Source organism: Manis javanica, chromosome 3 (assembly GCF_040802235.1).
Source record: "Manis javanica isolate MJ-LG chromosome 3, MJ_LKY, whole genome shotgun sequence".
NCBI lineage: Eukaryota > Metazoa > Chordata > Mammalia > Pholidota > Manidae > Manis > Manis javanica.
Genome location: NC_133158.1, coordinates 30,892,309 through 30,904,347, shown reverse-complemented (window position 1 = coordinate 30,904,347; position 12,039 = coordinate 30,892,309). Strand labels below are relative to the sequence as shown.

General features: G+C 43.6%; 1 protein-coding gene across 2 annotated transcripts in view; it reads left to right on the top strand.

The window, feature by feature from the left end:
• SEC13 (SEC13 homolog, nuclear pore and COPII coat complex component) overlaps positions 1 to 12,039 on the top strand; it is a 45,871-nt gene that overhangs the window by 2,227 nt on the left and 31,605 nt on the right. Inside the window, exons 2-5 of one of the 2 annotated variants that reach the window (XM_017677910.3) lie at positions 1,637 to 1,681; positions 3,928 to 4,043; positions 6,331 to 6,482; positions 7,000 to 7,133. In XM_017677910.3, the coding sequence (XP_017533399.1) occupies positions 1,637 to 1,681; positions 3,928 to 4,043; positions 6,331 to 6,482; positions 7,000 to 7,133 (447 nt within the window). Of the gene's footprint in view, positions 1 to 1,636; positions 1,682 to 3,893; positions 4,044 to 6,330; positions 6,483 to 6,999; positions 7,134 to 12,039 lie in introns of those variants that run through there. The other variant, XM_037000253.2, reaches the window with a different exon arrangement.

Below are 12,039 nucleotides of genomic sequence, written 5' to 3'. Positions count from 1 at the left end.
ATGTAAAAAGTGCCTGGAGCATGAGCGGCTCTGTAACCAAGAAGGGAAAACACCATCCATAGCTCTCTCAGCGACTCTTCATGCTCGCTGGTAGCCAGGACTGCTTGCCATCCACGCTCTTTGCTCATGTTATTCTCTCCCTGGACTGTACATTTTTGCCTTGTGCCACCTGCCAGATTCCTCATCATCTAAGCCCCAGTTCATGTCACCACCACCAGCCCTGAGGCTGCTGTAGCACATGTAAACCACCATTAAAGTATGTATCTTGCCATGTTAGGATTATTTATGTGTAAGCTTCTCAGGGCAAGAAGGACCTCATATTTGTATCTATGTCTCCCATTGCTGGCATGGTGCTTGGCAAAAAGAAGCTACCTCGATGAGGCTTAGAACCTCACCCCCCCTGTTTTGAGAGAAATCTTCTGCATCCATGGATGTTTTATTGCCCTTGTATAGCTTGGATTAACACTTAGTCTACAGGCACACACCTGATCATCTACATTTGCTCTCTTACAGCACTAAACTATGTTTTCTACCTTTAACTTGCATCTACCTACCACTTCAGCATTTTATTAAAAATAATAATAATAATAAGGGAGAAATGTGGGATTCACATATAAATCAAGTATAAAAATCAAATGAATATTCATATTCGACCTGATTGTTTATAGTTCATAATGCGTGATCAAAACCGAAAGTTTATGTGATGACTGCGCTTGTACTGACAGAATTTTATTGTTGTTAACAACCATTTGATCAATAAATATGAGAGATGCCCTCTCAAAAAAAAAAAAAAAATTAAGGGATAGATTAGCAGTAAATCTGAGATCTAGGGTGTTGCTTTATATGAAACAGTAAACTTGTGCAGTACAAAATCTAATTTATAATGTCTTTCTTTGCTATTATTATATGAAGATAAGTGTAAATTTACCTGGGACTAATTCAATTTATATAAAATGACTTAGCCTTTGGGCTATTTCTACAGTATATTTCATTTTAAATGTCTTTCTCATAAAAAATAAGTTATTTAGTGGAAAAAAAAAAAGCTACCTCGAGTGAATGTTTACTGAACAAACAAATGAACAAATGTAGTCAGGAACTTTAGAAGTGGTCAGTGACATGGATGGAGCTAGAGGGTATTATGCTCAGTGAAATAAGCCAGGCAGAGAAAGACAAGTACCAAATGATTTCACTCATATGTGGAGTATAAGAAAGAAAAACTGAAGGAACAAAACAGCAGCAGAATCACAGAACCCAAGAATGGACTAATAGTTACCAAAGGCAAAGGGACTGGGGAGGATGGGTGGGAAGGGAGGGATAAGGGCAGGGAAAAAGAAAGGGGGCATTGTGATTAGCATGTATAGTGTTGTGGGGGGGTACAGGGAGGGCTGTACAACATAGAGAAGACAGGTGGTGATTATATAGCATCTTGCTATGCAGATGGACAGTGACTGTAGTGGGGTGTGTTGGGGGACTTGGTGAGGGGGGGAACCTGGTAAACATAGTGTTCTTCATGTAATTGTAGATTAATGATAGCAAAAATAAATAAATAAAAATAAATAAGTGGTCGGTGGATTTAATGAGAGGATTCCATTCTAACTGCTGTCAGTTCATTTATGAATGATATCTTTGGTTCTAGGTGTCGGTAATTAACACGGTGGACACCTCCCATGAGGACATGATTGTAAGTATTCCTTTAGCCCTCCCTCTTGTACATGGGAATTTCTGTGGGAGAGAAGCATTTCTGGCTCTCGCACGAATCCTGTGTGGCTTTACGGCTGTTGCCAGTCAGGCTGTTGCCTCAGGGTCAGTCTCCCAGCAGTGCGGTTGAGTTGGCAGAGCCGTGGGAAGAGCCTGAGAACGGTTTGTAGCCCAAGGCCCTTCCTTAGTCCTCTGGCCAACAAAGTAATCTGCTCTGGGATGGAGGCTCAGTGGGTGCAGAGGTTTGACAATAGTCTTTCCACCTGTCTTCCTGCTGCCGCCACTTCTTAGCCCCATTGGAAAGGGAGCTAACGAAGAGAGATTAGGAAGATGACTGAATACAAAACCAGAGGGCAGGCACCGTGAAAGCCTAAGGCAGAGCCAGGTTGTACCACAGCAGACAGCAGGCCAGACAAGGCCCTTTGAACCCAAAGTCATTAACTCAGGGTGTTTCCTGGGAGGCAAACTCAGGGCTCAATATAAGAAGACAGGGCTGTGGGAGAAGGTTCAGAGATTAAAGTCTTCAGCAGCAGAGATTCAGACTGCTTCATGCAGGGCCAAGCAGTCCAGGCAGCCTTTGAACAAGACCCTGCTCCTTCAGCTTACAGCGTTTCATCCCAGCGTCCCTGCCCTCACGCCCTGCCTGCCAGTACTTGCTTTTGGGCTTCTGAGAGGTTGCCTGGTTTTGAAGTTGTATATATTCCCTCGAAGCAGTTGTATGTGGTCCAGCTGTAAGACCACACTTCTTTGGAGATAGCATGGCACCTTGGCTAAGAAGATCCAGTCTGAGATTCCCTAGGCAATCTCTTTTCTGAACCAGACACGATTTCCTCACAGCTACAATGGGAAAAATAATGAATATGCTGCCTACTTATGTGGGCTCATTTTGAGGAACAGAAGAGGTAAAGTAGTAATGACTAATGTCGGCATGCCAACTAAGTGTCAGACTCCAGGTGAATACTTGTCATTCAGTATCTCATTTAACCTTCAAAACAACCCTTGAAGCAGATGCCATCATTAGTCCCATTTAAAGGTAAGGAAACTGAGGTTCAAAATTAGGTAATTTTTCCAAGGTTGCACAGCAGGTAAGCTAAGGAGACAGGATTTAAATCTCTTAGGTATGATGCCCTGCTTCCTCCCAAAGTATGTGAGAGCACCCTGCTGAAGGGCTTCAGAAATCTATCTTGCAGAGAAATCTATCTTAACACCTTCATTCCTGCCTTCCAAGAAGCCAAGACTTGGAATAATGGGTGTAGGGTTGACGTCCAAAGAGGAATCAGAATGTTTTCCTTGGGTCAAGAGGCGAGGAAAGGATGTTGAAGCAGACAGAATGATGGCTTCTGTTGGCAGGGTGTAATTGCTCTGAAAACCCCACGAGTGATGGCTGATAGTTCCTGAAATCCCCAAGGCGAGACAGCTGAGGAAAGTGCCGTCTCTTGGAATAGACAGGGCCAGCAAACAGGAGGGGCCAGTATGTTCAGCAGGGTGGTCAGCATAGCAGCTCCGAGGAGCCATCACCCAGGTGGACGAGGAGCTCTGGGCAGGGCCCAGCCCTTGGTCTGGGTGGCCAGTCAACATCAAACAAGTCGGTTCGTCAGTGGTGGGACTAGACCTCAGCTGCATCTAAGGCTTGGGTGGAGAGGAGGTAATGGGCATATTACTAGGAGAAAGGTCAAGTAGAAACCCAGGAACAAAGGTGCACAAAGGATCCAGGGGCATAAGTGGAGGAAGGAGCCCAAATGTCTGAATGGAATCCTGTGCCAGATATGCATCGTGGCGGGCCTGATTGAGGCCTACAGGTAGTCAGGAGACCTGCTTTGGATCAGGGTTAGCCCTGGGTTCTGGGGCCTTGCTGAACCTCTGGTGTCTTCCCCTGTAGCCTACGGAGCCTCAGGACATGGAGCCTAAGGAAAGAGAAAGAAGAGGGAAGCTAGGCCAGCTTTTTTCCTCCCATACCCACCCTATGGGACAGGATGGAAAGGACTTTGGTGTATGTAAAGGGTCTATAAGCAGCTAGGTATGGTTTTTGTTGTCCCTTTTGGAAAGACGTTGAGACAAGTGAGAATGTTGACATGCTAGCTTCCTGCCTGATGGTGGTGGTTCTTTGAGGTTAGGTTAAATTCAGATAGATTTTGGTTCAAACTGGGCTCTGAGTCCTGATGACTGTCCTGCCCTGCCCCACCTGACCCACACAGCCTGCGGGCCTCCCAAGCTGTCCTCCCTTTGCAGCATGATGCGCAGATGGACTACTATGGCACCCGCCTGGCCACCTGCTCATCAGACAGGTCCGTCAAAATCTTCGATGTGCGCAACGGAGGGCAGATCCTCATCGCTGACCTCAGGGGGTGAGTGCAGGCAACCCTGGGTGGGGAGTAGAAGAATGGCTGGGCTTCTTAGGCATGACAGGAAAGGCTGAGAGCCCAGGTCACACAGCCCTGCAGTACAGTTAGCAAAGAGGACACCCAGGTCCCACCCAGCTGCTCTCCTCAGCAGACTTGATCCAGGAGTGAATCCCAGCTCTGCCCTCCAAATGCCCACGAGAAGACCTTGGGTGAGAGAGTCAGTCAACTTCTTGGAACCCTCACCCACTCCCTGTCAAATGAGCTGATGATGCTTCCCCACAGGTAGAGCCTTCCCACAGCAAGCCTTCAGTAGCTACTGCTATGTTCAAAGGTGGGAAACTACCTTTTATTTTTCTTGCAAGTTTAGCCAGCATCATCTCAAGTGCCACTCAGGATGGTAATATAAGAATGTAGTAGTGATTCTATAAACCCCATAATTTTGCCAATTTGCCTGTGGCAGGTAATGAGTGAATACAAACATGTTTGATTTACTCTTCTCCTGGCAATTTGATTCTTAAGATCCTGGCTTTCATTTTTCTGGCCATATCTTTAGTTCTTTCCCTCAGTTCACTGCCTTTCAAATAGATGGGGACTCTTTATCTGGGTTTCCAAGATCTCTAAGGTTCTGTGGATAGAATTCAGTGGAGAGTGAACTAGGGAAGGGAAAAAACATCATATTTTTACTTTCAGTGACTGATATTTAACATTTCCTCCGATTATGACTGTTAGCCAGAAATCACAGTAGTAGTGATGGTACCTGCCACTTTGTTACCAGAAGTCACAGATGTTTTCATATCACATTGCAGTGGTTGTAGCTGACTCACAGCAGCACTTATGCTCATCACTACTTGAATCTAGAGTGGTGATTAGACCTGCCACTGGAATTTGTTAATGTGTTAACAAAGAAGCACACAAGTCACGTATCACAAATTTTTCTTAAAAGTTTCGATGTTTTGGTATAGTTGGGTTTCCTTTATAATCCTAGCTGTGCATATTTAAGCCATTATTCTGAGAAGGGACTGTCGCCTTCACCAGACTGCACAGGAGAGATCAAGCCCCTGACAAGTAGCTGCTCAGTACATACTTGTTAACTGAACTAAAGGAGACGTAACTAAATGCTGTTTGGGGAGATGGGCCTAGAAGCACCCCTCTTCCTGAGTGTCAAGAATTGAGTGACTGAGGAGTCAGATGCCACTTTCCCTGGGCAGCAGCTCCTGGCCAGGCAGAGAGTGCTAGGTTGAGACTGGCTGCTGCCCCTGGCAGAGAAAATCACATCTGCTGCCACTCAGTCCTTTCTGCTCTGCAATTCTCTTTTGCTTGAAGAATGTGAAATATTGAAGGGATAGGAAGTTCACACGCCCATTCTGTTTTCCTCAGTTAGAACTATGCTAGTTGTCGGACACTTAAGTCAACTGAGCATTTCAGTAGCAGCTCCTTTGTAGGACCTGGGAATGTACCGTTCTCCCAGCCAGAGGGAGGAGTAGGGGAGTATCTGCAGCCCCAGGGTGAAGGAGCAAATGCCGAGCAGCAATAACAGCTAAGAGTCATGGAGTGCTTTTTTCCTTTCCTTGTACCAAGCACTAGTCTACACTCTTTACAAGAGTTATAAATATTTCCCCTCTTGACCACCCTATGAAAGAAGCCTTACTGATTGATACCTCCATTAAGAGACTAAGGGGAGGACATGGTCTAACAAATGGGGAGTGGGTGTGCAGGAGCCTGGCCCATCGCCTCTGTGCCGCACTGCCTTCTGTGTGGGAGGATGCTGCCCTGCCCTGGGCCAGAGAGACTGCCCCGGACAGTCCAGCACCCGGTATGTGCTCAGGCAGCATTTACCCAGACGAATGGCATAATGACCAGAAGAGAAGAGAGAGGCATGCCTTTTGAGCAAATTAAAAGACTAATGAAAATTCTCTAAATGAAATGGATACTGCTGCAAGAAGTTGACCATCTAGAAGAACGAAAAACAACTCACTCTGCAAATACTGAGCATTTGTGGGGCACTTGGCGGTTCTGCCAAGTTGGGACAGAGGCTCACTGAGGGTCCTGACTCACTTTCAGAGCCTCTGTGACTTCTCTGGGCTGCAGCATCCTCTCTGCCCAATAAAGGTCCCTTTATAAAGAGGCCATTATACAGCTCTCCCTTCAGAAATTCTTAGGCTGTTCTGTCTTGAGATACTGCATCTGCCTACCAAGGAAGCCATTCAGTTCTGTCCAAAGTAGGCAGTTTGCAGGGCATGGCGGGTTCCTCTGGCCCGTCTGAGCAGCCTCTGGCCGTCTTCCCTTCCAGGCATGAGGGGCCTGTGTGGCAAGTGGCCTGGGCCCACCCCATGTATGGCAATATTCTGGCATCCTGCTCCTACGACCGGAAAGTCATTATCTGGAAAGAGGAAAATGGCACCTGGGAGAAGACACACGAGCACACAGGACATGACTCCTCGGGTAACACTATGGCAGGAGCGGGAGGGCAGGGGACCCTTGGGTGACAAAGGCATCTGGCTACTGCTCTAGTTCCTTTCCCCTTGCAATGCTCCTTGTTTGTCCCTGGGGCTTTGGTTGGCTTTTCTGCTAGTCCACGGCAGAGGTGAGGCCTTCAGACCCTAAGCCAGTGCAGAGCAAAATGAGAAAAGCAAAGACAACACAGTGAACTTCTTACAGACTTACTCACTGTAACTATTCATCTTAATGGTTTATTCATTTAACTGTCTCAGGTTATTGTCCCTCCTGCTCTTTGTTAAGATAGACTTTAGTTAATGAAATTACAGTAGCAGGTAATGGGTTTTTTTAATCTCCTTAATTGACAGAATTGCAGCCTCTCCCTGATGATCTGGCAATTTTATGTATGTGTGTATGTATGTATGTATGTATTTTGATCTCTGAAATTTTAGTTGAGAAATTCAGTAAAACAGCAAATTTTGGAAATCAAGCTCTGGTCACTGTGCCTCCCTCCTTCCTGCAGTAAACTCTGTGTGCTGGGCCCCCCATGACTATGGCCTGATCCTGGCCTGTGGGAGCTCGGATGGGGCCATCTCCCTGCTGACCTACACTGGAGAGGGCCAGTGGGAAGTGAAGAAGATCAACAACGCTCACACGGTGAGTCTAGGCCCTGCCTGCATGCAGGGGATGGCTCTGTCACCTCGCCTTGTGTCTCCTGTAGACCCTGCAGAGGGGTATAAGGGTCACTGCTCTGCACTGTGCCGGTGGTGGCAGGGTGGGGGTGGGGAGCCAGTCAGACATGCTTGGTAACCTGTTAGCTCTGAAACCAGGCAGAGACTGCATCCAGGGAGGCCAGGGTGCACCAGTCCCATGCAGCCCTGGGCAGGGGTTGGCACTGGTTCCTCCTGGCAAGCTGCCCAGCCGGGGAGAGCCAGGGCCCTGCCAGGCAGCAGTAGCAGCCCGCGGACCTACCACTTTTGCTGTGGACACCTGAGGTTGACGTGCCTTGCGGTGGTCATTGGGTCCCCCGAGAACTGAGTGTTGTTGTAAAAAGCATCGTAAGATTTTAGTTCCCTGTACTTTGAGTTATTGAACATTAAGGTAGAAACAGTAAAAAAAGAAAGCACTGTGGACAGTGGGGAGGGGAGTGGGGGACACACGTTTCTTGAACCCAAACTATGGGTCATGTAATCTTTGCAATTGTTTGTGAAGGAAAGAAGAAACTAACAAACATATAGATTTGCAAGGTAAAAGGTCCTATTCCCATTTCATGGTGAGGCAAATGAGGCTCAGAAGATAAATGATTTAGAGAAGGCACTGTGCTGGGGCAGAACCCTGGAATTTGTGTGCCTTCTCTCTGCACAGCCAGTCTGGCTCTGAAGGCTCCATACACTTCTGGAATCTACCCAAAGGAGAACTTAAAGTGCATAGCTCCCAGCTTGACACTGTACTTAAACAGGCTCTCAGATTCAGGGGATGCACAGCCTGCCCAGCCCTCGAGGTCCCAGGAGCCTCTCTCATGGTCTTGTTACTTGGGGCCTCAGGATCCCTGTCTGACTAACTTACTAAAATGAATAAGACTGTGAGGTTTCTGGGAAAATGGTGGGGAGTGACTCCATAGTTTTTCAGGCTTTCCATAGCTCCATGTAAAAACCAACAGCAACTAGGTAGCAAACCCAAAACCTCATTTTACAAAAAAAGTGGGTAACAAGGCATTTCCACAAATTCCAAAATACCAGCAGAGAAGAGTGAATCACAAACAACTATGGAACTGCATTGTATTGGTATCCTAGCAGGAGGAGGAAGGAAGCAGTAGGAGAAGAGTAACCCCAAAATAGTCAACAAGTATTCGCTAGAGACCTTAGCTGGCCAGTTTAAGGACAGCAGCTGAAACTGGGAGTTTTGTATGTGTATTTTGTTTTTAACCTTTTTTTATTATTAAGATAGAATTACATACCATACAGTTAACCTTTTTATTATTATTATTATTATTAAGATAGAATTTACATACCATACAGTTCACCCTTTTTTTTTCAATACATTTTTTTTAAATTTTTAATTTTCTTTTTCATTTATTTTATCTATTTATTTTTTAAATTTTGGTATCATTAATGTACAATTACTTGAACGACATTATGGTTACTAGACTCCCCCTATTATCAAGTCCCCCCCACATACCCAATTACAGTCACTGTCCATCAGTGTAGTAAGATGCTATAGAATTATTACTTGTCTTCTCTGTATATACTGCCTTTCCCCATGTCCCCACCCCCCTACATTATGTGTGGTAATCATAATGTCCCGTTTTCCCCCTTATCTCTCCCCAGTTCCTTTCCCTTTGGTAACTGTTAGTCAATTCTTGGGTTCTGTGAATCTGCTGCTGTTTTGTTCCTTCAGTTTTTTCTTTGTTGTTATACTCCACAGATGAGTGAAATCATTTGGTACTTGTCTTTCTCTGCCTGGCTTATTTCACTGAGCATAATACCCTCTAGCTCCATCCATGTTGTTGCAAATGGTAGGATTTGTTTTCTTCTTATGGCTGAATAGTATTCCATTGTGTATATGTACCACATCTTCTTTATCCATTCATCTACTGATGGACACTTAGGTTGCTTCCATTTCTTGGCTATTGTAAATAGTGCTGTGATAAACATAGGGGTGCATATATCTTTTTCAAACTGGGCTGCTGCATTCTTAGGGTAAATTCCTAGAAGTGGAATTCCTGGGTCAAATGGTATTTCTATTTTGAGCTTTTTGAGGAACCTCCATCCTGCTTTCCACAATGGTTGAACTAGTTTACATTCCCACCAGCTGTGTAGGAGGGTTCCCCTTTCTCCACAACCTCGCCAACATTTGTTGTTGTTTGTTTTTTGAATGTTGGCCATCCTAACTGATACGAGGTGATATCTCATTGTGGTTATAATTTGCATTTCCCTGATGATTAGCAATGTGGAGCATCTTTTCATGTGCCTGTTGGCCATCTGAATTTCTTCTTTGGAGAAGTATCTGTTCAGATCCTGTGCCCATTTTTTGATTGGCTTATTTGCTTTTTGTTTGTTGAGGCGTGTGAGCTCTTTATATATTTTATATGTCAACCCTTTATCGAATCTGTCATTTATGAATCTATTCTCCCATATTGTAGGATGCCTTTTTGTTCTACTGATGGTATCTTTTGCTGTACAGAAGCTTTTTAGTTTGATATAGTCCCACTTGTTCATTTTTGCTTTTGTTTCCCTTGCCTAAGGAGGTATGTTCATGAAGAAGTTGCTCATGTTTATGTCCAAGCGATTTTTGCCTATACATTTTTCTAAGAGTTTTATGGTTTCATGACTTACATTCAGGTCTTTGATCCATTTTGAGTTTACTTTTGTGTACGGGGTTAAACAGTAATCCAGTTTCATTCTCTAACATGTAGCTGTTCAGTTTTGCCAACACCAGCTGTTGAAGAGGCTGTCATTTCCCCATTGTATATCCATGGCTCCTTTATCATATCGTAATTGACCATATATGCTTGGGTTTATATCTGGACTCTATTCTGTTTCACTGGTCTATGGGTCTGTTCTTGTGCCAGTACCAAATTGTCTTGATTACTGTGGCACTGTCGTAGAGCTTGAAGTTGGGGAGTGTAATTCCCCCTGCTTTATTCTTCCTTCTCAGGATTGCTTTGGCTATTTGGGGTCTTTTGTGGTTCCATATGAATTTTAGAACTATTTGCTCTAGTTCATTGAAGAATGCTGTAGGTATTTTGATAAGGATTGCATTGAATCTTCAGATTGCTTTAGGCAGGATGGCCATTTTGACAATATTAATTCTTCCTAGCCAAGACCATAGGATGAATTTCCTTTTTAGTGTCCTCTTTATTTTCTTTTAAGAGTGTCCTGTAGTTTTCAGGGTATAGGTCTTTCACTTCCTTGGTTAGGTTTATTTCTGGGTATTTTATTCTTTTTGATGAAATTGTGAATGGAATTGTATTCCTGATTTCTCTTTCTGCTATTCATCATTAGTGTATAGGAATGCAACAGATTTCTGTGTATTTTGTATCCCGCAACTTTGCTGAGTTCAGATATTAGAGTTAGTGGTTTTGGAGGGTTTTAGAGTTTTTTATGTACAATATCATATCATCTGCAAACAGAGACAGTTTGACTTCTTCCTTGCCAATCTGGATGCCTTTTATTTATTTGTGTGGTCTGATTGCTGACAGTTCACCATTTTTTAAAGTATATGGTTCTATAGTTCTTAGTATATTCACGAAGGTACATAACCATCATCACTATCTAATTTCAAGAACTTTTTCATTACTGCAAAAAGAATCCCCATCAGCAGACCCTGTCTACCCCACCCTAGCCCCACCCATGGCACAACAGCTCCTTTCTGTCTCTGTGGATTCGCCTATTCTGGACATCTCCTCTAAATGGAATTGTATAATACATCATCTTCTGTAACTGGCTTCTTTCATTTAGCATGTTTCCAGGGTTAATTTGTATCCTAGCATGTATCAGTGCTTTGTTCCTTTTTGTGGCTGAATAATATTCCATTATGTGAATAGACACATTTTTTAAGACATTCATTAGTTGAAGGACATTTTCAGTTATTGTGAATGATGTTGCTATGAACATTCATATACAAATTTTTGTGGGAATAGAATTGCTGAGTCATGTGGAAACTGTTTGACTTTGTGCGGCACTGCTAAATTGTTTTCTGATTTACTGCACCATTTTACATTCCTACAAGCAATGTACGAGGGTTTCAGTTTCTCCACATCCTTTCCAACACTTGTCATGTCTTTTTCGTTATAGCCATCCAAGTGGGTGTGAAGTGGTATGTCATTGTGGTTTTGATTTGCATTTCTCTAATGATGTTGGGTAGCTTTATTTTTTTCTCAATCATTTTCGCTCTCTTTCTTTTTTAAACATTTCCTCTTTTCCACACCCTATTTCTCTTCAGGCTTTATCTGCTGTGTTTATTTGCTCTTAAATTTCTTCTAATTTAGTCTTTATTTCTGAAATGGTTTTTATTTGTAATTCTTTGAGTTTTGTCACCTCATTTTTGAGTTTAAAAATTTTGATTTGTGCTGTTTTTTCAGGTCTTCTTTTAAAAAATATCTCTTAGCTTGCTTTGAAAGAGTGGGTGAGTTTGATTCTGTTTTGTGCACATGTTCTTCCTTCACTGCCTGTACAGATGTTTTCCTGTGTATTCTTTTCCTCCTCATAAGGGAATCTTTGTATGCTATTTTACCTCTAGTAGTTTTCTGTTATTTTTATGTGAAATTAGTTTTCCTGATAAACTGAGGTTAAGGAAAGCCTTTCTAAGTTATCTCTGTTATCGTGTAGCGTTAACAAATGTGACAGCTTGTTCTGGAGGGTTCCCAACTCTGTTCCACTCCCTGACTCTGGTCTGCATCCTTTCTTTCCCTATCTTGCTCAACGTTCTCCTTGTGAGAGGCACTGCCATACAAGCAAGCTCTGGTGGGTCATCAGGGTCAGATTTTTTTTATTAATTTTTTTATAGAGGTGAAATTCATATATCACAATTAACCATTATAAAGTGAAAATTTCAGTGACAT